The sequence below is a fragment of the Lissotriton vulgaris genome, chromosome 10 (assembly GCF_964263255.1).
Source record: "Lissotriton vulgaris chromosome 10, aLisVul1.2, whole genome shotgun sequence".
NCBI classification, from domain to species: Eukaryota; Metazoa; Chordata; class Amphibia; order Caudata; family Salamandridae; genus Lissotriton; species Lissotriton vulgaris.
Window position 1 is genome coordinate 943,568,733 of NC_141698.1, and position 27,002 is coordinate 943,595,734.

Sequence of the window (27,002 nt, forward strand, 5' to 3'; positions counted from 1 at the left end):
AGAAGTGGCGACCCTACTGGCCTATCCCAGCCCATTTAAACCCCGTTCATAACTGAACTAGAGTGTCCTCATCGGGCCGGGTGGAGCTGGGGGTGACCAGGTCGTGCACAAGGCAGTTACACTGCACGAGGCATAAAGTGCCAGTTTTGATGGCACCTGAGTCACTGTCTGGGTGGCTATTGTATCTAGAAACACATGCAAACCACTTAGCCGGGCCCAGGCTGGTTTCCATAGCAACCGGCCACCTCTCCATGACCTGGGCCCAGCTCATGCTTCAATATGCAAGTTGTTTCTCAGGTGCCAAAAGGGAAGGAATTGCGAGGAGGGTCTGGAAGAGTAGAGAGCGGGTAGAGCCATGTGATTAGTCTTCCCGGTGCACACCAGGACCACTGAGTTAGTGTCCACTCAGGGTCCCGCCATTCATCTTCCCGTGTGGGCACGGCAACAGTGGACTCACTGGAGCTGGAGATGCAGCCTTGACCAGTGATCTGCAGGGACAAGCCCGGAAAACAACACTCCTCGAATCCATGTGAAAGTGGGCCGGTGCTTGCTGTTGCTTATGTTGAAAGTTCTCTCTCACACACGCACTTCAAGACTCCCAACCCACCACCAGAGCTGCACAGGCTGCCAGAGAACCGCTTCTTTTTGATGTGTGGAAACCATGTATCAACCTACCATACTTCAAAAGGATTCTCGGGCACCATAGCAAAAAGTTATCCGAAGCCAGCAGGCTAAGATGACTATTGTCTGGGGTGGCAGGCAGAGCGGCAATGTACAATGAGCTTGTGCCCAAGCTTCATTTATTAAAGCTCTTATGATTCTCACAATGTTGTATATGTGTGACTAATGCATTTTTGTGCTGTGATGCGGAACCCATCACTAAAATGAGTAGGTCTAACCCCTGATGTGTGGTGCTTGGTAGGGCTGTCATTACTTATCTTAGACTTATTACACTGACTATAGACTGGTATAATATTGAATATATATTGTTCATGAATTGCACACTCAACCTGTATTTCTGCTTTATTCATAAGTTAGTGTTTATTCAAGCTCAGACCTACTATTAGGATGTCGAAAGTTTGCGTGTATGTAATTATTCAAATGTTTGAGAAAATTATGAGAAGCGTAAATCCAGCATTTAATTCTATGTTTTAGCACAAAATGCTTTCTTGTGTCCATTCTGGGCACAAGAAAAAATGTCATGCAAATTAACAGTGCCCAAAGCACAACTGACACAAACTGCTGCTCACATTCTGGTCATTGATGATGGTCCATTGTTCCGCACTATAAATTTAATGCAAAAGAAGTGTAATTCCATAGTGTGGCATAATGATGGAATTTCGTACGACTTGAATATCAAAACCCTGCATACATTTTGCTGTGCAACTGAAATTTTGACCAGGCTTACTAGTTTCTACACTCTTCTTGAAAATGAAGCAAAGTATTCTATATAAAAATACACAGTCTTTTTGTTAAGTACAACTCCCAGTTACGTAATGTTTCATGATACATGTCCTCAGCCAAACAGGACAAAAGGGATTTTTTTTAAACTAATAGTGGGGAGCTCAGTCAGCTGGGCTCGCTTTCCCTCAACTTGCACTACTTTTATGGAATGACTGAGTAAACCCATCTCCCAAGGGGTTAGTCCTGGAATACATTGAGTGGGAGCGAGGAACTTGGGACTTTTGACTTGAAGCCCACTCCATCCCTTGTATGGCCAGGGACTACCGGAGAACCCCCCCCCTCCTGTGTTGACCAACATTTATTAAAATATTGACATGAGGGATTTCTTTGGAGGTGTGGGTCATACAACCAACGGCCGTATTTATTAAAACATAAAATCAAATACAAATTAGAAATAAACAAGATTTACACATTTACGCAGAAAACGTTTCATGACATTTGATTACAATTGATATATGCAGATATCAGATGGCTAACTTTAACATAATTCTAGAACAAGGTATTTCCTATCCGAATCTAACATATGAACCATAATCATACAGTAATTACTTTTCTGCGTATCCTATTTGGGCTTACGACAAGGTCACTAACTGGTATCAGATCCTTATCAATTGACCACACCCTCCATTCGGAGCGCGCATGTGCAGAGGGCCTGTTTACCGTGATGTTTGATGTTTGGGGGTTTTTGTATAGCGCTCTGTCACTCCAGGGAGCATCCTGGCGCTTTGACTTCATAGCTGATAGATTATCAGATGTTTTTATCTGAGTTCAAGTTGTTATGTACAGTTAGACCAGAGTTTTGCACTTTGATTCTGCCAATCCGTAGATCCAGGTTTTTAAAGATTTTTTGAAGATCTGTTCTGATGTGATTAGGCGGAGGTGCGAGGGGAGTGTGTTCCAGGCTTTGGATCCAAGAACTGCCAGTGATTTTCCACCCTTAGTGGCAAGTCTAAACTTGGGGACAGTCATCAAATTGGCCGTGGCTGACCTAAGTTCTCTAGTGGGATGATATCTGTGAAATTTGTTGGACAGATATTTTGGGCCACGCTTGTGAAAACACCTAAATGTGATCACAAGGATTTTAAATAATATACGCTTCTGGATGGGAAGCCAATGCAACTTGTCCAGGGCGGCTGAAGCTGACGATTTTCTTGGCCACCTTAAGACCAGCCGCGCCGCCGCGTTTTGAACCATCTGTAATTTATGCAGGGTGGATTTTGCCACCCCTGCATACAGACTATTACAGTAGTCAATTGGTGATGTAATTAAAGCAATTGCTACTGTTCGGCGGGCAGACAGCGGCAGGTAGTCAAAGAATTTGCGTAGGCCTTTTACGATGTTAAAACAGACGGCCGCTACTTCATTAGATTGTTGTTTAAAGGAAAGCATGTTGTCAAATTTTATGCCCAGGTTACGAGTTGCGTTGATGGTATTTGAGGGAGCTTCCACATCAGATGGCCAGCAGGTGTGTGGAGAGAAGAGATTGTTTTTCCCAAATGGTAGGATCTCTGTTTTAGCAGAGTTGTATTTAAGGTGGTTATCATGCATCCAGTTGAAAGTGGCAGTCAGACACTCTTTTAGAACCCGTTCGGCCTTATCTGTATCATCATCCAGAATCAGGACCAATTGAGTGTTGTCGGCGTATGCAACCGTATTCACATTATAGGAAGCAATTAGGTTGATCAGGGGTGCCATATACAGATTGAATAGAGTAGGGCTCAAACTAGAGCCCTGAGGCACCCCTGAGCCAATCTCCTTCTCCTCTGAATAATATTGTCCTAACCTGACTATTTGTTTTCTATGTAACAGAAAATTTGTGAACCAGTTCAACACGGTGCCCCCTATGCCAGCCTCAGCTAGGCGATGTAATAGGATGGCATGGGACACCGTGTCGAAAGCTGCCGATAGATCAAGGAGGATCAGGACAGCTTTACTCCCTTGATCTAGTGCAGCTCTTATGGTTTCTGTTGTGGATAGTAGTGCTGATTCTGTGGAATGGTTTGCTCTGAAACCTGCCTGGTTGGGGTGTAAGATGTTATTTACCTCCAAGAATGTTGATAGCTGTTTGTTGACCAGGGTTTCAGCACATTTACATAGTGCAGGGAGTTGAGAAATAGGTCGCAGGTTCGTTAGCACAGAGGGATCATGTAAAATCTTTTTTTGCAGTGGTTTTACAATCGCAGTTTTCCATGTACTGGGGACTTCTCCAGATTGGAGTGAGGCACTCTCTATATGCTCTAGTAACTCCATTAAGGGGGGCCCTTGCATCTGCACGGTTTACTGACGTCCTGCACGTGCGGGGTGGCCAACCAACCTATAGAAAGCGTGACTCCCCCCTCCCCCGCACCCATCCAGCCAACCGGCTGTACTGCCCTGGAGTTCTAGGAGAGACCACTTGTCCCTCCCCTTGGGCGACCCCATTTTAGAATGGTGCCGCCCTCTAAGGACATTAAATTTACTGCTCACCAATGATGACCTTACCGCCACAGGAAACCTCAGTAAGCAGGACGCTGGGGCATACTCTCTTAGTTTATTCCGGTAGGGAGCGTCCTCCAAATAAGAGAGTATGCCCCAGCGTCCTGCTTACTGAGGTGCCTGCTTACTGAGGTGCCTGCGCCCAACATAATTTGGATAGAGCCTGGCATTTCTCACTAACAGTACCACACAAACACGAGGAGAAGCTACTCTTCCCTCGCCACATTGATAGAGTAGGGAACTCCCCCTCTTTCGCATCCCCACACATAAGGGGGTCACTGAATCTTGCCCTGAAGAAAGTCCGGCACCTTTATGGCCATACAAGGACTGAAACATGTCAGCACTTCACTAGGGTCATAGGACCATAAAAATCCTAATAGACCCCATTTTTACTTATTTTTTAACAACCCAACCAGACCCATGAATAAAGGGATACCAGCGGTCTGATTGAGGTATTTTATATATACCCCTTTGCCTTCACTATCATAAGAGCTTCCCAACACTGTGGTTGAGCCCACCCCGACCTGTAGGAGTTGGGGTTACCCAATGATGAAGCATGACACCACTAGGGTGTGTGAGGGTAACTAAAACAATTAGTGTTGCCCCCCCCCCACCATACACATAGATATGGTTAGCATATCAAACACATCCCTAGTCAGTTAGTGTTTACTCCCACCCTACACATAGGTCCTTTTTTTCCTATGTGCGCTACCTACATTGAACTATCGGTTCTCTCAGTAGGTTTCCTTTGGAGTATTTTTTGTTGTAAAATGTAACTTCCTTACCTGTTGCCACCACTCCAGCTGGCTCCGTTATTTTGTCTTTTCCACTGCTGGTCGCTGGTGACTCCTTGTTGTCCCCTGCTAAAGGAACCACCCCTGTTGGTTGCAGGAGACTTTCGAAAGGCACTTAAGACGTGGCTGTTTGGACTAGCTTTCTATTAGGGGCCGACGCTATACCCTAAGCAGGAGTAGCTCCATGAAACCCTGGGGTGACCATGCGCTTTATAAGTAAATGTTATGATAAGATAAGAGAGATGGAGTCCCTAGCCCTTTGCCTGTTGTCCCGCTTGGAGCTGCAATAATCTTTGCTACCATCTTCTTTGCCTCCGCAAAAGGGTCCTCCCGCACTTCCTTTTCTCCCACTGACATTGGCAACATCCCTCCCCTTCCTAGCCAAGGGAAAACTGCCACTATCTGTGCCACTAGCCCCTGTGGGACCTTATTGATGCCTGGGGCACTGTGACTGGAGTAGGGACCACTGGACTTGGTACCGGTATCACCGGGCTTGGAGTGGGTACCACTGGGCTAGAAGCGGAGACCATTAGAGTACTGGTAGGGATGACTGGAATCGGTGTAGGGCTCGCTGGTGTGACTCCTGATGGACCCTCACCCGAAGGAACCTCCCCTAGAGGTTGACGAGGCAAGGGGGGGTTTTGTCCTGCTTCTTCCCTTTCCTGGGCCTTGCCCGCGTGGGGAGCAGATCCAATTCACCCCTGGGTTTTGGGGGTACTATGGTTAGTTTAGGCCTGCCCACCGCCACACCCTACCCTTCCACTCTCTGTCTGAGCTCTGCAAGGCTCTGCCCCAGTTTCTCCACTTTTCCCTATCTCCTGTCCATTGTCACCATCCTACGCATCATTGACTCCAGCATATGTTCTTTGCGGGAACGCTTCGTGCCACGCTTACTGGCCATAGTAACACTTGCAAGGTAGGTGACGACTTATATCCTGATAAGGAATAACACCGCGAGCACAATGTTATCTGTTACTCATATGATTTCTCTTGCTGAGACCGTCCCTGCACAGTCTGCCTGGCCTGGAAACCTGTCCCGGACCTTACCTGCTCAACCGTTGGAGGTTCACAAACCGGCCGTAAGCACCACGCAACAGGAGCCGCACCACACCAGCTAACCTGGGTGTTGGGCGAGTAATGTCTGTGTCCTCTTAAAGCTATGTTCTTTGCTTTCGTCTCTTGATAGCCTGCTGTTATGACTCACCCTGTTTCACTTCTAAGATGATAAGTAAAAAGAGTTTGTCTTACACTCTGGGCACACAAACAGTAGTGGACCCTGTTGTAACCTTTGACCACCCACCACAATGTATTCAACTTGAATCCCACACAGTGAACAGGTAGGTAAGGCACCCCAACTGCAGTGCACAATGAGCCTCAATGTGCTTATTCTTCTTATCCAACCTGAAGATCAAAGTTCATATGCCTGCAGGGGTGCTAACAACATAATTTCCTTAAATCCTACAGCATTCCTTTGGTAGCTGTTTAAAAAACAAAATGTACTTTCCCACTGACCCAAAGGATTGTGCTGCTTTACTTATGTGCGCCCTGTTAGTCTGCAATTAGTGATTTCAAACGGATATAAGCCACCACAAACCCTGAGTCAATGACCTACCAGACACACATGATGGCAGAAAAAACGCGCCCTTTTCTACCAAAGCAAGGCAATTGTCCCTAAAGTAGGTAAGCTGAAGCTCTTAAAAATCGCACACACATACTTTTATTACTGCAAAAAAACACAGACCTTTACTCTGCTGGCTGCCCCCACTAATAATCGCAGGTCTATTGTGCAAACCTTGGCCCCCTCGCTGTACCTTTTTAGCATGCGTGTTCACCTCACACAGCCCCAAGCGTTCATCCGGCACCGTAGGCGGGTCCGGCTCCGCAAATGCCGTTTTCCCGATCTCCCGCCTCTTCTGAAAGACACGCGGTCTGTCGCTCACTGTTCACCGCCGCATGTCCACTCGAACCTGCAGAGGGAAAAGAAAGAAAACCGCTCTCGCGATCCTGATGCTCCCAGCTGCCCGCTGCCCGCGGTCCACGATGCAACCTGCACAAACTTGACAAGAAAAGAGAACGCGATCCATCCAATCTGTGCGTGGTCCATGAAGCAACCTGTAACACAAAAAGAAAAAGAATTACAGCCTCCTAGAGGCTGCGGGGGCAGACCGTGGAGCGCGGGTTGACGAGGCAGACTCCTGCACTCCCCGTGCTTTTAAACCCCCCACTGGCCAGGCCTGTTCTAACCGGCCTGGCCTTTGCTCCCCAGTGACCCGGAAGCGACTCAATCACTTCCGGGTCACCGAGGGGCCCTTGGTCCAATCCACGATCGGGCGTGCCTGCCGCATCATTGTGACATGGTGGGGGCGTGCCCCACCACAGAGAGTGGGTGGGGGGCGGTGTGCCCGCCATACTGTTGCCGGCCCCCCCTTTCTCTTCACTGCTTTCCTCTACATATTCACATTTCTCTGATGGAGGCATATCAGCATCAAAGGTCTTGTGGGTTGTTTTGATCGCTTCCCTTCCTACGAAAGAGATTGTTGTAGACCCAATCGAAACACAATTATTAACAGATTTGGCATAAACAGCAGCGCAAATAAGCTTTAATTTTTTGCTGCTTTTACATCCTGCGCTGTATCACAGATTTATTGACCCTCCACCTCTCCCCCCACCCCCCCCCCTTCCCTATGAGTGTTTTCTTTTCAGACCAAGGACTGATGGCTGCCTATGTTATTCTCCAAGTGCAAACAATTCTTTCGGACAATTTGCACATGCAATTTGCCTTTTGTTTTTCTTGCAGCAACTCAATAGTGCACACACGTGCATTTTAAGGTTAATGTATTTTCTAATTGTAGGTGCAAATGGAAGTTTTCCCTCAAAATGGAGATTGCGGGACCATCATGATGGAGGCCCAAATATAGAACTGACCTTGACAATAAGTCTGTCAATACAGGAGGCTGGGATAGTATCAATTAAGGGGGGTAACATGTGTGTAGTTGTTTAAGGTGCACGAACTTGAGAATGTTACTGAGAAATTTTAAATTCTGGAGCAGAACGTGTAATAGGTCTTCATGGAGATTTCGAAAAAAATACCTGGGAACACATTTGCCCAGTATGGCATAGGATTAATTATGTTCACATGCACATCGATGTCATTATATTTATTTGTTTGTGTTGCAGGCAAAAAATCTACACGTCTCAAGAACGTAAGCAAATACAACCTACGAACTGCCACCTCATTGAGGGAATTGGTATGTATGATTAATCTGCTTTGTTTTTGACGACACAAGACACACTCCAACAATCAGTTATCAAATTTGATTTACTGTTATCCTCATAAATAATGATGTTATTTGTAGAGTTGAACGTAGTTTTAGAATAATGGGGTGCTGAATTAGGATTTGGCTCCAGGAAGACCAAACTGGGGAAGGCCAAGGATAGACTGGCAGGCCCGGGGTAGCGCCCCTTGAAGATTTGTCTGTAGCTTTCTTCTGAATTGTAGGAGTGTCCGTGTGGACATGATGTTGATGGGTAAACTGTTTTTTTGGGAGCATGAATGGAGGTTTGCCTTATGATTTTTTAGTTTTCTCCCTTGCAGGGTTTTTTTCCAGTCTGGCAATAACCAGGCTTTTAAAAAAAAAAAAAAAAGTATTTTATTAAGAAAATTTTAAAACATACAATTATCGTCGCTTCGCCATCGCGGGGTAACATCACAAACTGGCTGTATTTGCCATGACACAGGTAAGTGGTTTCATGTTCGGCTGTTCCCTTTTCCACTGTCGTACAAAATGAATGGAAGTGAGTGGGAGGGTGTTGGGATCTACCTTCCCTTCAATATAATGTAGAATGGTCCTGTGCAAGGTTCCCTGCGTGGAATGTGCAATGTTCAAACTACAGCAGTTGCTGCCACGACTGGATCTAATAAATGTACTTGCTTACCTGGCTGTGTTCTGACTTCCTTTCACTGACGACAAGGTGATCCAGTCTTCAACCTCCCCATCCTGTGGTGATCGTGGAATGTGCAATGTTCTAACTACGGCAGTTGCTGCAGTGGAGTTGCCACGACTGGATCTAATAAATGTACTTGCTTACCTGGCTGTGTTCCGACTTCCTTTCAGAGGGGATAGTCAAAGGAAAAGAGAAAGGAAAAGAAGAGAACCGAGAAGAAAGAGAGAATTGCTCAAGGAGAAGTTGACATTCGGGGGATTTGGCGTACTTTGTATGCCATTGGTTGAGAATAAATTAGGTAGAATTGTCTATCCTTTGCATATTGATTGACCTTTGTGCCTTTTTCTTCAAGAGTGTATCAGAAGGGGGTCAAATTAGTGGTCTTAGATGGTATGCAGACTTTATGCTGTGTTTTTTTTTTTCTTTTTGACGAGGGACATTTCACTGCCTGCACTGTAGTGCCTAACTAAACAGCACCGCAGTTGGAGCTGATGAAATGCCCGTGGCAGGGGCGTAACACAGGCCCACGCAACCCATGCGGTGCAGGGGGGCCCAGCGCTCCAGGGGGCACCTCACGCTCGGCAGAACTTAAGGCCAGCTAAGCTATATACAGTGTGCACACCACACACCACGGACGGTGATGGCCTCAATGTAACCATTAATTATGGGGGGGATATGAACACAGGCCCCCACGCTCAAGCCAGGGGGCCCCTCACTCTCAGCAGAGGAAGACGCAGTAAGCAAGGCAAGCCAGGCCTATAAACAGTATGCGCGTGCACACAGCGGACGATGACGTGCCTGGGCCTCTATTGTAAACATTAACTATGGTGCCGTGCCTGCGCACGCCCTGCCGGCCTCGCCTGCCTGAGCCTTTTTAAATTATTTAAATAGTTGGTGCGCACTGCGCAGTATGGCTCTTACTTCTTCATAGTTAATGTCCGTGGGCATGGTGGCGCGCAGTTGTTGTCTATGGGTCGGCGCGCCCCGGTGCCGCTGTGTTCAGGGTGGGGGTGGGCTGCCAATTTTGTCATGCGCATTGTAAAAGTGCGCATGACTTCAGTACTGACTTAGAAGAAGCCTGAAGGGTGCAGCCTCCGTGGCACTAAAAGAGTACTAACCCCTTCCCCTCTGGCCCTGTCAGTCTCCCTGTCTTCTGCTGCCCGCCTCACTCGCCTTCAAAGCTGCAGGCCAGCCAGGCCTAAGGTGAGCGTGCGAGTATGTCGTGTCCTGCTCAGTGCTCACATGCAGCACAGACCCATTGGCATTGCCTGTGCTTGATTTTTCGTATGTAGAGGAGAAACTGCTTGTAATCGGTTGTTTGAATTCTCTGAAGAGAACGCACTGCTTGCTTCTGTGGGCGTGGGGGGAATTTGTACAACCAGGGCAGGCTAATGATTGACGAGCATGTACAGTGCCACAGAGATGTGATGCTTCTGCACCATGTCCTCACCCCCATCCTGCCTCCATGTTACGTGATGCTGCCCATAACTCATTTCATCCTATCTGGAGAGCGGTATTATTTTAGTCATAAGACACTACAGTATGAATAACTAATTTCGACTCTAGAGTAGTGCTTCGTGAAGTAGTGTCATTCTGAAGCTCTGTATATAATGGATAATTCTCATGCTTGTCACTACTCTGTTGGTTAACGCACTTTCTGGAGTCCTGCTTCTCAGTGTAATTTCCAGTGCCAAGTGTGAAACTTTATAAAATAGCGTAGAGGGTTAATGTGCCTTCTTCCAATGCCTCTCATGTAATCTTGGGTAGATATTTGTATTTTAAGATAGGTCAGCTGGTTACTGCTTTTGTTGCTGAATGACACCTTGTGTTATTTGTGAGTAACAAGTTAGAGTCCTGGTACTATAGCTCAGTGAGCTGTGCACCTGCTATAAACCGCTACATGTGAGATGCAAGGCGTAGATTTGCATCCCTACAGGTTCTTATTGAATTGGTTCATCTGGGTAGTAACTAACACCATTAACCTACTGTGAGTTGACCTGGGCAGAATACCAGATGGGATACTGCTTGGGGTAATTACAGGATTTTCAATGCCTCACTCTGGAGTTTTATCAGACCTGGAAATACTGGATTTAGTAATCTCGGGTCCTTAGGCACTTGACCTGACAGAGGAGTTAGTGATGTAGGCAACTGCAACTCCATGCACCTGACCACCTACTGCAGCAAGAGAGAGCAGAAAATGATTTTTCAGCACTCTCCTCTACTGGTGTTTCTCTCTTCCCATTACTCTCTACTACCTGTTCTATGGGTCAAAATAAAGGCCCCACCTGCTTAAAACTGGTGGTAAATGGATGCATTTTGGTGGAATTTACGTGCTAAACACTGGACAGAACTGGTGAACCCAGTACACTAGTGTTCCTGCCCCCAAAACACCTGGCGATCAAAATATATAGATCTAAGTCTCAAAAAGTCAGTTTTCTTGTTCCTATATAAAATATTATGATTGGTGTTTAAACTCATAGGGTGTTTACTGTCCGGATCAGGTTCCTTTCCCTGGCCGCCACCACCACTTGCATGTGGTCCTTCAGTGAACTTCACCTGTCTTCTACGGTCAGAGAGGGGGAGGAGAGACTGGTAACATGGATAGGCCGGCTCCATGTTTAGCCAGATGTTATGTATATGTTCAAGCAGCAAGGTGGGGATGGAGGTCTTGTCCTTTTGGCAGAAGCGTGAAGGGGTGTGTCTCTTGCCCAGTGCCACTGACTGGAGTTCTTGTCCTTAGTTCTGACTTCTGCCTCCATCTGCTCTCTCTGGTTTAGTCCACTTTGGGACCCAGTGTTCTCTCCTGGACAGGGGCTGTGATTCTTGTCTTTTTTTTTTATTTTGGCAGTTTTATATAGCGTAAACTTACCTGAAGGTAGCAGAGCGATTTACATGAGCTCCGGTTGCATTATAGATTCATTCATTTTTTTTAGACACGTGGAGATTACGCTATTTGCCCAGAATCACAGGATGTTTGAGCCTCCCGCCAGACTCGAACCTGGTTCCCAGCTTCAAAGTCAGCCATACTAGCCATTAAGCCTTCTCTCCTCAGCCCAGTCTCATGTATGCTTCCTTTCCTTATTGCCTTTCAGGGCGCGCTCTTATGAATGGCAAATCAAGGCTTTCCATCCGTGTTGAGAATGGAAAATATTTGCTGCGGGGATTAACCAATGGTGTGAGGGAAAGTTGGTATCAGACAAGGGGTGGAGTAAGGAGGGAACCAGGGTTGGATTGATACCGCGGGCACTCAGGAAATGGCGGAAGGGCCGGTAGCCGAGTTCTAGCTGTGGGCTGCTTTTTTGGGCACCCCGGGGGCTGTATGTGCTGTTCGGATGCCACCAGCGGCCCAGCGGCTGCCTGAGTGTCCTTTCTCGAGGCAGATGGGTGGAGGTATAACTCCCTTTCTCTCACTGGGCCGGCTCATTAACGTATGCTGATTGAGCGGGGGCAGAGGGCCTGAGCACAAGTAGACTCACTTGCATTCATGTGTGGCTCAGCAGTGTGAACTAATCTGTGCATGCCCCCACCTCCTTTTTCTTTTCATAAAACTTTGCTGAAGCAGTGTTTTGCGGAAAGGCAATACGTAAATCTAGGTCACTTGTTTTAGGTGTGCCTGTGCCGATTTTTGTGTTTTGCACTTTCTCATTAGAACTTCCAGAAAGACAATATAAAGGCATTTCATTTAAATTGGTGGTTTCAAATCAAAATATGCTAGATTTCTGGGTGGTAGGGCAAAATGGTACATGGTGGGCCAGCGCCGCCGGGGGGGGGGAACTCCATGCGCTTTGCAGACGGCCCCCTCAAGTTTCGTTATGCCACTGGCCCGTGGGCATGGTGGGGAAGGGAACAGGAGCATAGGGTTGGCACATCCCCTTAAAAAATATAACAAAGAGCAACCATTGCAGGGCTTGCATTGAAATGTCCGCAAATCGTTCTAGATCCACAGGGGATGGGGAGTGTCACTGATCTTGTGGAGCCTATTTGCTGGCACTGATTTAATAGCGTATGAGCCATTTCAATCTAGTGCATATAAATCTCATGCATGTTTTCAGGGTGTTGATCAGAGATGGATGGTCGACTGTGTCCAGGCATTCAGTGAGAACAAACAGGTGAATGAGTCAGGGGTATTTCGGTTATTTAGGAGGGGTTTTGTCATCGGCTACTTGGAGTTTGGCTGTCTCAGGGCTCTAGCGTGGTCTGAAGCCTGCTTAGTAGTCCTGTTCTTGCTGACGCGCTCCTGTAGCTGGGAGGTGGCTGTTTTATCAGTGATCTTTCTCTATGAACCAAAGACGATTAATAGAGGAGCAGTTGGGAAGGTTATCTCAGCCCAGTGATTATTTTTCTTTTTAGCAGAGGTAACATGCCACATACCTTAATGGCTCCTGGGAAGGTTAGCTATCTTAGCAAGGCCTGGGCAAAGTGCGTAAGAGGTGTGAAAGCCTTTCCTTGAAGCGATTCAATGATGAAAGAGGTAATAATGTTATATCTGATTTTCTGGATGTTATCAGTAAAGCAAAGGTTGTTGGTGTTCCATTGGTCAACCAAAACAGCGGTGGAGGGTTGGTAGTGGCAAGGGTTTAGCACCAGCTGCTGGCAGGATAGACAAAATTAACAGAATGTTGGTAAGAGAGCTACCCAAATCATAAAATGAATTGGGGGAGACAAATGGATCTAGTGGGAAAGCTCCACACAAGGAAACAAGAAAGGTAAAGGTCAGAAGGAACAGATAATTAAAAGGCAATTAAACATTCTGTATAACATCCAGTATGTGCAGAACATACATATAACAACTACTGGAAAATGCATCATTAGTTGTGGCCTGCACAAGTAACGGGTTTACATGTATCCTTCACTGGAAACCAGACACCCCATAGTAGTGCTTGACTCTCGGAGGAGGAGTAGCAAAGCAAAACAGTCCAAGGCCTACTCATGGGGGGCGGTGTGGGCTAGTAATTACCATTCACAAATCAACAGTACTAACACTCAAATGTTTGTCCCGTCTGCCTTTTGTTTTGAAAATGCAAAAAGTACATTTATCACACACACCACACACCACCCCCACATCCCCCTTAATACTATAGTGCAATTTACAAATATAAACAAGCTTATCGAATTACTTTGTGATGACATTACATGATTGTTCTTTTCCCCTCCCCAACGAGAAATTTAGACCAACAAATCACAGGTCAAAAACCATTCACTTGTATACAGTTGCAAGACTTGGACATAACTTTGGGTGAGAGAACTTACTACTGGCAATAAAGCATGCAGATCAGGAGTGGCTATCATCCTCAATATTTCATCCAAACAGGTGCAAGTAAAATGTATAGGCATGTCTGAATGATTTGTGGTATCAAAATTACTTTTAGAATGAAATAGTAATTTAAACACACCCCTAAAGGGCATCACCTTCATAATTTAATTTGATTTGATTAAAGGTTTATATAGCGCATGGCACCCAGAGGCTTCCCCGTACTGACAATGAGAGCTGTGGTGTGAGACCAAGCCTATTAGTAGTTTCAACGGAATAGCCAGGTCTTCAGCTTCTTCCTAAATGCCTGTTCACTTTGCAGCCCTCTTAGGTCCGGAGGTAGCTCATTCCACAGTTTTGGGATCAGGTGTGAAGGGATCTGCCTCCCCATCTGGATTTTATTAATTCTGGTGGTACTAAGGAGGTGTGAGTAGGAGGATCTTAGTGGCCTGATGGAGACACATGGAAGAGATCAGATGTCTGAGTTTTTCTGGGCCTTTATTATTTACTGCCCCGTGGGCGATGCAAAGTGATTTGAATTTTACTCTTGCCGCGATGGGTAGCCAGTGTAGTAGTTTCAGGGGTTCTCTTGCGGACTTGTGTCTATGGAGTTTGAGCAAGAGCCTAGCTGCCGCATTCTGCATTATCTGGAGCATCTTGATCACATACTTAGGTGAGCCCAGGTAAAGAATTCCCATGGTCCAGACGTGAGACTATAGAGACTGCAGGACTGTTTTCCTAAGCTGCTCTGGGATATGTTCCAGTATCTTTCTGATCATTCTCAGAAGTCCGAAGCAGATACTAGATAAGTTGTTTGCTTGTTGGTTCATTGAGAGTGAGCTATCAAGCCATATGCCTATGTTTTTTTACCACCCTTCTAGGGTCTCCCATACAGGATGGCCAGTTATTCAGTGGCCTGGGAATGGCCCTGTTGCCTAGGATTATGATTTCAGTCTTCTCGCCCTTCAATTTTAGGTAGCTGTTTGACATCCAGTGGGCCAGTTTATTAAGGCCGGGATCCAGTAGAGAGTTACCTTGGTTGTGACCTTGGGGCAGTGAAACTATCAACTGGGTGTCGTCAGCATACGTTACGCCTAGGAAGCCAAACTCCTGCATGATGGTGGCAAGCTGTCTATCGTATTTATTAAATAGGGTAGGGCTGAGGGGCGTCAGGGACCTCAACTTCCAACATTTAGCTAGCCTTTCCCTAGAGAAAAATTCCATTACTCTATTAGGCAATTTTAATCTTCACTTTGAAGTACTGGATGCCAGCTCCACCAAGAGACTACAAGATGGTCTGGTGGCCCATCAACTTACCCAACTGGTTTCAGCACCTACTCATGAATAAGAACATACATTGGACCCTATTTTTTCAAATGACCCGGGCACAAGTGTGGTCAGGCGTCATACGACAGTTCGATAGCAGCAATTAACGAAAGTGTCATACAACAGTTTTATGTGCTCTGTTAACAGTGCCCCCGTTATGGATCAAATGTTGACACACTAAAGTACTGCTTCCCACTTCGGCCCCAGTACTGCCCCGTCCTTGGTCAGCACAGGCCGGGATCCGAGCAGAAGCAACGGCTCGCACTGCTGACTGGAGCGTGAGGCCGAGAGAGTGTCCCTCCGGGCCCGCATCCCACCCCAGGTGTTGATCCATGTTAACTGGGGGGGGCACAACCCCACTCTCCTCCCTGATGTCAGCGACTTCGACCTTGATCCGGAACTCAGCCACGGGTGGCAGTGGACTCGGGCCGGCTGCTCAGTTCTTCTGTGGCTGCCGGTCCGGGCCGCTGCTGATTAACTCTGAGGGCCCCCATAGGAGGAGCTACGACACCAACCAAGATGGCCGCATAGTCTCCCGGCTCTGCGGACCTCCGTCCTACGCTCGCTTATCCTGTCGAATATCCTGATCTCCTGCCCCGGATTCGTGTGGGTGAACTAGTCGGCACCCCGATGGTGTGACCACGGAATTTTTCTGATGTTCTGGGGTGAAGTGACATCGAAAATGTTTTGAGGCCTAACCAGACTGGAAGCCGGGGTCTCGATTGCTGGTCTACCCGGGTCCAAAGTGAACAACAACAGACTGAGGAGAGTGGTTTGGTCCGGTCCTTGGAACTTTTGAAAATTTCTCTGGACTACTTTGCAACCATCTGCTGCCTGGTGTTGTACCTGAGGTGAGGTGACGGGTGGCGTGCGGTGCTGTGTCGCGGGGGGCCCCGGCCCGGAGGCCCAGCACTAGCACCGCTGGTGCACCAGGGCGGGGGTCCCGCCGTGCGTTGCTGCGTGCCCGTTCTTCACGACTTGATTCTGTTCCGGCGTATCCTGCCCCGGAGGGGTGCTTTCCTGTGGGGATCGTTATGCCTGCGGACGTACGGAACTTGGCGCAACGGACTCAATGTGGCCCTTCCTTGCGGATGGTAATGGCGGAACTTGCGGCGCTTTGCGCGACGATGAGGGCCCAGGTCAATCGTTTGCTGTCAGCAGCAGATGGGATCATAGGACCGGGAGCAAGCCCTGACTTGATTTTTGAGACCCGGCAGCCGACTAGTGGCGCGTTTGGACCCGGTGCTGGAAGCTGTGCCTGCCCCCGAGGAAATGGATCTCATCGTGTGTGCTGAGATTGGTGACTCTCTTACGTTCTCGGAAACATCGGTCCTACAGTCATCGGAACACTCTACTGCTTCCCCCTTCCTGGACACTGTTGGCCTACACTATAACTGGTATCGGAACGAGTCGCACCCCCTCCCCAATCGGTCTCCCAACATGGCGGATGTAAAGATGCTTGGCTTCGGAGACGGGGAGGGACATTGTTTGTGCAAGCCGTGTGCTTTAGGATCTGCTACTCCTCTCTCACTTGCTGGCCCAATCTTCGGCTGCTACTGTGTGACTTTTGACTTTCCGGGGATGGGGCTTTACTTATCCGAGGGACTCGGCAACTTTGATAGACGGGGCCAAGGCTGAGATTGTGGGTTGACTTGTTCACGATGGATCTATTGGTAACGGGACTGCTTCATTAACAGACTGATTCCGGGGCGGGGGGTTTGAGGTTCCCCCTGGGGTATTTTTGTACGGTGGACAACTTTATTCGTGCTGGCTTAGGGGGTCCCCCTTTGTTAGGGCGGGGGGAGAGACCGGGAGCGCAGAGACTATCGCCCTCCTCCATTTCCCCGTTGGGTGGGGTTTCCTTTCTTTCTCCTTTTTCTCTGTTCTTCTATATTTCGGGTTTGGTTCTCGGGCGACAGGCACACTGCTTGGGGAGGGCCGTAGTCATCTGCAGGGGTGCAGGGTTGGGGGAGGGGATTTTTCGTTTTTATTTTGTTTCTATGGCCTTTGTTCTCTTCTCTTATCTTCCTTTGTCCTTTTCTTTCTCTGGGTCAGTGTAGTGGATTTCCTTTGGTATCAATCACTGCTTTTTCATCTGTACCTCAATTTTCGTGGTGTTCTCTGGGTCTTAGGGCAGGTGACTAGCAGGCGCGAATTGATCGTAATATTTCTTCATATCCTGAACTGCCTGTTTTAGCGACATTGATTTGACCGTTTACTATTTACTGTTGACACGTTTACTATTCTGCCTGCCATTTTTCGCTGCTGGGAATTTGATCGGCACCTGATCCTTCCATCTTATACTATAAAATGAGAACATTTAATATCCAGTTTTTCTAATTGTGCTATTCAGTGACTAAGAGTACGCTAGCATGGTGATTCTGCTCCCCGAGGAGCTGCATGTGATTTAAAATTTGCTCTCTGCTCCTCTAACTGCTTAGCGGCCAGCCCCGGGGGTTGTAGGCCCATACTTGTATTTGGTTGAAATGTCAATAAAGGTTTAAAAAAAAAAAAAGAAAAAACTCTGAGGGCCCCAATGACTTGGCCCTTACTCCGGCGGTCGCAGTTCGCACCAAGACCCGCCCTCAGCACTGTGGAGACTTTACTTCAATTCGGTGCACACCCGAACCTGGTACTTCTCACCAGCACCTTCAAGTTGCACTTTGAATCGCACACGCGCGTCCAAGACTCTCCTCTTCTTAGGTGCTCACGACTATCCAGCACTCTTCATCAATGCCCGCTTGCACCACAACATACACACTGCATGTTCGCGCCTCTCCTCTTCTCCCGGTGCGCACGATGTCCAGTCAGTCAATCAATCAATCAATCATATCACTTGTATAGCGCGCTACTCACCCGGAAGGGTCTCAAGGCGCTTGGGGGAAGGGGGCCGCTACTGCTCGAACAGCCAGGTCTTGAGTTGTCTCCTGAAGGCGAGGTGGTCCTTGGTCAGCCGAAGGTGGATGGGGAGGGAGTTCCATGTCTTGGCCGCCAGGTAGGAGAAGGATCTGCCTCCGGCGGTGGCTCTTCGGATGCGTGGTACGGCGGTGAGGGCGAGGCTAGCGGATCGTAGCTGGCAGGTGGGCGTGTGGAAGGTCAGGCGGTCGTTGAGGTACTTGGTGCCCAGGTTGTGGAGAGACTTGTGTGCGTGGGTGAGGAGCCTGAACGTGATCCTCTTGTTGACAGGGAGCCAGTGCCGGTTCCTCAGGTGGCCGGAGATGTGCTGCGTCGAGGGATGTTTAGGATGAGTCGGGAGAAGGCGTTCTGGATGCGTTGTAGTCTTTACTGTAGGTTGGCTGTGGTTCGGCGTAGAGGGTGTTTCCGTAGTCTAGCCGGTTGGTGACGAGGGCCTGGGTGACCGTCTTCCTGGTTTCGATCGGGATCCATCGGAAGATCTTGCGGAGCATGCGGAGGGTGTGAAAGCATGAAGAGGAGACGGCGTTGACTTGTCTGGTGATGGAGAGGGAGGAGTCCAGGATGAAGCCCAGGTTGCGTGCATGGTCTGTTGGCTTGGGGGCGGTGCCCAGGGCAGGGGGCCACCAGGAGTTGTCCCAGGCGGAGGGTGATGGTCCAAGGATGAGGACTTCCGTCTTGTCTGAGTTCAGTTTCAAGCGGCTGTTCTTCATCCACTCGGCGACGTCTTTCATCCCTTCGTGGAGGCTGGTTCTGGCGTTGTCGGGGTCTTTGGTGAGGGAGAGGATCAGCTGGGTGTCGTCGGCGTAGGTGATGATATTGAGGTTGTGTTGGCGTGCGATGGTTGCAAGAGGTCTCATGTAGACGTTAAAGAGGGTGGGGCTGAGTGATGATCCTTGCGGAACGCCGCAGATGACTTCGGTGGCCTCTGAACTGAACGGGGGGAGGCGGACTCTCTGGGTTCTTCTGGCGAGGAAAGAGATGATCCACTCCAGTGCCATCTCTTGGATGCCGATGTTGTTAAGGCGTTGAACTAGGATGCGGTGGCAGACCGTGTCGAACGCTGCAGAGAGGTCCAGGAGGATGAGTGCCGCTGTTTCCCCGTTGTCGAGAAGGGCTCGGATGTCGTCGGTGGCTGCGATGAGGGCGGTCTCCGTGCTGTGGTTGGCTCTGAAACCTCGACTGCGAGGGGTCGAGGGATCCGTTCGTCTCGAGGAAGGCAGCAAGCTGTATGTTGGCCATCTTCTCGATGACTTTGGCAGGAAAAGGGAGGAGCGAGTTGGGGCGGAAGTTCTTGAGGTCGGTGGGGTCCGCTGTTGGTTTCTTCAGTAGGGTGTTGAACTCGGCATGCTTCCAGCTCTCTGGAAAGGTGGCGGTGTCGAAGGAGGTGTTGATGACGTCTCGGAGTTGGGGTGCGATGGTGAAGTCGGCCTTGTTGAAGATGTGGTGGGGGCAGGGGTCAGTCGGAGATCCGGAGTGGATGGTGTTCATTGTGCGGGCTGTGTCTTCGGTGGTCACTGCGGTCCAGGTGCGGAGGGTGGCAGTGGGGTGCGTTGGTTCGACGGTTGGGTGCAAGGATGGTGTGCCGAAGCTGTTGTGGATGTGGGCAATCTTGCGGTGGAAGAACGAGGCGAGGGAGTCGCAGAGATCTTGTGAAGGGGTGATGTCGTTGTTGCTGGTTCTGGGGGTTGGAGAACTCCTTGACGATGCTGAAGAGTTCCTTGCTGTCGTGGGCGTTGTTGTCCAATCGATCTTTCAGTGATTTCTTCTTGGTGGGGCGGATGAGCTGGTGGTGCTTGCGGGTCGCGTGTTTGAGGGCGGTCATGTTGTTAGTGGTCCGGTTGAGGAGCCAGGCTTTCTCGAGGGTGTGGCAGGTCTTTTTGGAGTTCTTGAGTTCGTCGATGAACCAGGGGGCCTTCTTGCTTCTGGGTTTGCTGGGGGGGTTCTTCAGTGGTGCGAGGTCGTCGGCGCAGGCGGTCAGCCATTGCGTGAAGTTGCGGGCTGCTTCGTTGGGGTCCGGTGTGCTGGTAGGTGGGTTCTGGCTGAGGGAGGCAGTGAGCTGGTCGGCGGTGATCTTACTCCAGCTCCTGTGAGGAACCTGTTGCGGGAAGTGGTGGGTGGTGGTTTTTCTGAAGCTGAAGTGGACGCAGCTGTGGTCGGTCCAGTGAAGTCCGGTGGAGTGGCTGAAGGCGATGTGCTTGCTGGATGAGAAGATGGGGTCAAGCGTGTGGCCGGCGTAGTGGGTGGGGGTATTCACCAGTTGCTTGAGTCCGAGGTTGGCGAGGTTGTCCAGCAGGGTGACGGTGTTGCGGTCCTTTTTGTTCTCCAGGTGCAAGTTGAGGTCCCCTAGCAGGATGTAGTCGGCGGAGGGGAGGGTGTGTGGGCTGATTAAGTTGTGATGTCTTCGCTGAATTGTGTGCGTGTTCCCGGGGGTCTGTAGAGGAGGGTTCCTCTGAGGGTCGTCTTTGGGTTGGTGTGGATCTGGAAGTGGAGGTGTTCGGAGGCGGTGTAGGTGTCGTCGGTGTCGGTCGTGATTCGAATGGTGTTCTTGTGGACGATGGCGATGCCTTCTCCCGTCTGGTTGACGCGGTCCTTCCTGATGATCTTGTATCCCTCCGGGATGGCGATGGCGATGTCGGGGGCTGAGGAGGTGTTCATCCATGTTTCAGTGAGGAAGGCGGCGTCTGGTGATGTAGTGTCGAGCAGGTTCCAGAGTTCGACGGCGTGTCCGTGGACGGAGCGGGTGTTGAGCAGGATGCACTTGAGGTCGCTGCTGGGGTTTGGCTTGGCGGGCACGGTGCATGTTCGGAGGCAGGTAAACTTGCAGGCTGTGCAGGTGAAGGGTCCGTGGAAGCGTTTCGGGGCAGCCCGGCAGCAGACGAGGTTCCGGCTGGCATTGAGTGCGTTGAGGGCGGCGGCGTCGTAGGTCTGTCGGGTTGTCTTGCGTCGGTGGGGGCCAGGGGTTCTGGTGCTGGGCGCGGTCCAGGCGCAGACGGGCTTGCCTTTGGCGCGCCTTCGGCGCACAATCGGCGCGCCCGCTGAGCGTACGTGCGGTCGCCATTTATGGCCAAGAGGGAGGGAGGAGCAGCTGAGAGGCAGGAGTGCACAAAACAAAAGGGGGCGTGGCCTAATGTACACCGGCGGGAAGCGGGGAGTGGGGCGGGCACAGGGGGACAGAACAGCAATGAAGCCTGGCAGTGGCACAATACAGAAGGCCAAAAAAGCAGTTAATTAAAGGAAGAAAAACTAGGTTAAGGCACAGAATTTACATAGGTGGCACAACACCTGCTCGAGAAATACTGCGGAGGGTCTGGGAGCAGAGCGGTAGTCCCAACGAGGCTGCGGGCAGCAGAGGGCAAGGGGCACACACACAGCTGGTGGCCGTGCGGCGCGGGGGTGTCCTGGGACAGGTCACACTCACCTGCGCCGCTCGGTCGCCATTTATGGCCAAGTGGGAGGGAGGGAGGAGCAGCTGGGAGGCGGGAGCGGGGAGGGCACAAAATAAAAGGGGGCGTGGCCTAATGGGCGGCGGGGAGCGGGGCGGGCACAGGGGGACAGAACAGCAAAGAAGCCTGGCAGTGGCACAATACAGAAGGGCAAAAAAGCAGTCAATTAAAGGAAGAAAAACAAGGTTAAGGCACAGAATTTACATAGGTGGCACAACACACGCTTTTCCTCTTCCCCAATGCCCTGGCTGCAGCATGACACGCACTCTTGCGCATCTGAGTCTCACCACTTCTCCCGGTGCACACGATATCCAGACGCTATTCCCTCATGGAAAAACACACTATCTTGCAGGGCTAGAGGGATGTTTATAGACCATGCCTAAGTATTATCCCCCGTAGAAATCAACGAACAACTACAAACTTAGGGGTCTCCAAAGGGATCCAGAAGTGATCCGCTACTCAAAGTAACCTTATCAACAGTACAAGGGTACGATGACAGTGACACTCACAGACCAGATCACAAGATGTGAAGAACCAATAACGTGAGTCACCCCTGGTTTAGGATTCCCATCAACGGTCTTGTGATGATCAATATTATCATTTGGTAATCCTTATCGGGTATTGTGTCTCTAGATCATTGAGACCGGCATACCCAGATAACCAGATACGGGGTAGCGACCCACAATCACTCGGTACTACCACATGATGTTGATGTGATGGGAAGTGCAGTGTAAAAATATATGTAAGTGGTGGTCTAAAAAAGGATAGGGAGCTCAACCAAGGTAAATTTAATAGTTGTTGGCCCCTTCCCTAATAAAAACAAGAACAGTATAGTATCATCAACGCAGTCCACACAAATAGCTCCCTCATGCCCTGGCTGCACTACGGCATGCACTTCTGCACGTCGGAGGCTCACTTCTTTTGGAGCCTACGAGGCCCAAGCACTCTTCACTAACATCCGGGCTGCACCACGACATGCAGCCAACATGTCCGAGACTCACTTCCTCCATTGGTGCACACGATGTCCAGGCGCTCCTCACTAACGCCCTGGCTGCACCACATCACGTACACTGCGTGTACGAGTTTCGCTTCTTCCTCGGTGCACACGCAGCCCAGGCGCTCCTCTCCAACAACTGGGCTGCACCAGGACACGCACCGAGCGCGTCAGAGTTTCCCTTGCAACTCCAGGTGCTCAAGATCACAGGGCACAACTTGCGAAGGTCTCAGGCTAGACGGAGCACACACATGCACGGCGTGTCTGAGAGTCGTCTCTGGAAACTTTGATGTTCCTTTGTTTCCAAAACAGGGAGTCAGCTCACCTCGGGCCCTTAGGGTTACAAGACGCAGCACTAAGCAGTCTTCTTCAAGCAGGGGGACCCAGCGCCTCCAAGCACAGTCCCAGAAGCCTCTTCCTTAGTTAGAACAGCAAACTGCAGACCAGCCCCAGATCACAAAGCAAGGATTGGTCTATCCCCAGCAGTCTCTTCAGTTGCTCCTTCTTTAGCAGAGGTTCCTCTTGAACACAGAATATGTCCAAGCCTTTTTAGTCTCAATCCATATCTGTTTCATTCCAAAAATCAGGGGTTCAGCTCTCATAGTTATACCCCTTACTGTCTTTGAAATTTGTATGTTCTCAGGGGTCCCTGACCCCTCCCTAAATCAGTTCTGGGTTTCTCCCTCCCAGTGTCACCTCTCTCCCTTTGATACTGGGGGTCTGAATCCTTAATCACTCAGCTGGAGATGGGTCAGTTGATTTATAGCACCAGCCCAGGCCTTTTCACCTCCTGGGCTTCTCCTCCCCCCTACTCTTCAGATGCAGGGAAGCCTGGTGCCATCTCAATCCCTCACTGGATCAAGAACTCTCCCAGCTCCTCACACCTTTCAGTTCCAGACAGACAATCCACATTTCAGAGACACACAGAAATGCTCAGAGCACAAACTTAGCCACTTTCTAAAAGAGTGGCGTATAAACACAGTGACAAAACCACCTTCACAGAAAGATGCATTATAACGCTGTGAGTCCATACATACCAAACTGCACCTCTCCATTATTAACTGACAGGAAACTAGACTAACAAACACAACACCCAGCCTCCACCATTCTGTGTTATAGGCAGAATGGCCTTTCAACGGCGAAAAAGGAAATGGAGAGTGATATTCTGGGTCACAGTGAGTGTATTACTGCTAATCGCATTATAGGACTCTTACTGAGCCGTGTTGATTTATCCACAGGGCTAGACTGTTTCGTGTTCTTAATTGATTGCTTCTGTGGGCAGACATGTTCCACTTTGGGGAGTGCAGCGCTACTCCCCCCGCTCCTCGTCCTGCATCGTGGACAGGGATGGGGTCCTAGCCCCGTCCTTGCATTGTGAGGAGACACAACAGCGCTCCCTCGTCCATGTCTTTACGGGCCCATTGATAGCATCCTGGACCACTTCCTTTCATTGCGAGAGGTTGCAATGGTAGTCCCTCGTCCATGTTCTTCAAGGGGCCCAGTGTTTGAGTCCCAGGCCCCTTCTTGCAAATCCTGCTGGTTTTGCACAGGGTCTGGGCTCCCTCCCTTTGTTCAGTAGGCTTGGGCCGGCCCTTTTCCTGGCACAGGAAGACAGCTGGCTGATTGATGCAGAGCAGTACTGCCTACCCCTTCCTCTTCAGTAGCTGACTATAGGTTAATTCATTCCTTTGTAGGGGTGGAGGCCTTTGCTCCTGCTGCTGGAGGGAAAAGTTATTAACCAAGCCCAGAAGGGTGAGACCAGGCTGTATCTCTGATCTTGATCTAAGCCAGAGAAATATGACAGTCCTGGGTGGACCCATAGGTGATACAATTATGACTTTGCACTTTATAGGATTGTTCTTTTCAGACAGGTTTCACTGTACATTGGTATGACTGATGTCTGTAAACCCAAGGGTAGAAGAGCTGCACTTTAAGGCAGTCTTTCCCATAGGGTATAATTGAGTATCTCTGCAGACAAGACAGTAAAGCACACTAACTTTCCCTATCTGTGTATACTAACACTATAAGGCATATCCTATGTAAAAACTCAACTGTGCAGAGTCCCTTCTGTGCCCGGCTACATGATCACAGTTCCTGGGTTGCCCATGACCGGAGTCCCGCACGCGTAGCTTTTACACATGTGTGCACGTGTTAATGTGTAACCAGCCACATGCCCCTTACCCCGGCAGGGTCGCAGCGACCTTATCTTAAAAGGCAGACACTGGCAATAAACACACAAAGTCCATTTCACCATGAGTTTATTTTAGGTGAGTCACAGGTTATGATGCTCTCCCACACTAAAGGTCAAAAACAAAGTGATCAAAAGCCAAAAAACTAGGTGGATTAGATGTCAGAACCACCTTCTCACAACAACATTAACTGTACAGGGATTGTGTGGAAAAAGCACTCCTGATCTGCTCACAGTAAGACTGAAGCTCTTACTCGCCACAATTTCAATTACAGTTACTGATTGCAAATATATTTTATTATCGATAAAATCAATGCCACTGTTCTTAATGATACACTTGTATATATGAGTGAAATTGCATCACTATTAACCAACTCGCCCGTCATGAGCTCTCCATTAACCCCGACTCAGAAATACGCAGTAAGTCAGGCTCTACAACCTAGGCCTAATCTTCCAGATTGACATGTCACAGGAATGGCACATAGCTGGCAGACAAATGCATGAACAGGAAACTCAGGCCCATGCCTCAAATAAGCACTGCTACACCACAATAGTCCAGGGAGATTGGCCCCAATAAAGCGCACATGGCCGGATGATTGTGTGCATTCCCAAAACATCACAAAGTCAGATGCCACATGAAGTTAGGACCACATAGCCAATCTGGACACAGCACACACTATGGACTCAGTTATCACGTGTCCCTCTTGCTGGACATCTGGACAGGTTACCCACTGGCCCACATTTTGTCCATGCAAGGTCGTGACCCATCTGCATTTGTTATAAATGGGCTTTTTTACAGCTCCACAGACTAGGCTCATATTCTTTTTCCAAAAAAGTTTTGTCAGAAGCACTTTTATGGCACCAAAAAACTGTATGAAGACGTGTTTAATTTGATTGTACTTTGAGAATGCCCTCAGGCCTGCTTCTGTAGCTGTGCTACCGGCTAAAGTCTTTAATTAAACCACCTGTTCCTGTTTTGCCAAACGCCTCTTGTCTTTTGTTTTTTCAAGGTAAATTCATATTTGAGCAACGTTACCACATGCCTTATACATTCAAAGGCAAGGGTCTGTGGGGCTAATACCCTTGGTGCTATAAAAGTAGCATAGAGATAATGCTCAAGGTGGACAAGTAAGACTACCCTTGTTTTCAGCTTTGACCATAAGTTCTGATGATCACACAGGAACATACAAAGTGGTAACAGCAAATGGGGAAAACAAAATAACCAACCATGGTAGACCAGGAGCTAGAGTGGAGTAGTGCTTAACAAGAAGTACAGACACTAATTTGTAGAGTTGGCAAAAAGCAAATACACATAAGAAAACTCGAATTTAAGGCAATTGGAATACGAAGGAAGTACACTTGAAATTTCCACTCAGGAAGAAGGAAACCAGCCAGAAATTGGGGAAAGGGTAACTACTGAAATAGTGGATGTTCTGCCAACAAGGATGCACGAAAATAGGAAACAAGAACTGCAGGTCTGTGCTGGTTCAAGGAGCAAGGATTTAGTTAGGGCTCAGGAATAAGAAGACATTTCAATTGTTGATTTAAAAACTGTTTGCTATTTGCGAACTATGGATACAAAAGTTCAGCTAAACACGGTGGCCAACACTGGACTGAAAGAAACAGGCTTGAAAGAGCTCACTAATAATCGCATGGCTCAGAAGCTGTAAGGAATTGGGTCATTGGTTGAGGTGGGTGGGTCGATTGAAAACCCTAGTAAAGCAACAACCACAATATTGGTCAAGATAAACCAAAAAAGTCACTAAATTAACCTGTAGTTAATCCTCTGGTAACTTGGCACAAAAGCAGTCATTCTTAACTTGGAGTCAAAATCCAAAGTACTTATACAGCAAATAAGTTAATAAAGTGAAAATGCAACACAACACCAGAAAAGACGCAGACTAATTTAGAAAAATATAGAGCATTTTCATAAATAAAATGAGAGCTAACCTCCAATCAGTAGATCCGGAAATATGCAAAAAGTGCCACTCAAGGTCTCTCTGGTCATGCACGACCGGGGTAAAGTCACAAGGTAAGGCAATTCATGATGCCCCACTGGCCAGATACAGGAGCCAGGTTAGTCCCACTGAAAAACGTACTGTCACAAAGTCCGGCACAAAGAGTCTAGTTATAAGTGCAAGAGGCCACAAGGAGCCAGAAACTTCATAATTGCACCTTTCCTAGTAGAAAGGTGCACTCGGATGTC

At 48.8% G+C, this 27,002-nt stretch overlaps 1 protein-coding gene across 2 annotated transcripts in view; it reads left to right on the forward strand.

Annotated features, from left to right (window-relative positions):
* Positions 1-27,002, forward strand: part of LOC147689043 (serum paraoxonase/arylesterase 2-like) — a 385,360-nt gene that overhangs the window by 115,134 nt on the left and 243,224 nt on the right. For both annotated transcript variants that reach the window (XM_086941931.1, XM_086941932.1), the window contains exon 2: positions 7,911-7,981. In XM_086941931.1, the coding sequence (XP_086798057.1) occupies positions 7,911-7,981 (71 nt within the window). The remainder of the gene's footprint in view (positions 1-7,910; positions 7,982-27,002) is intronic.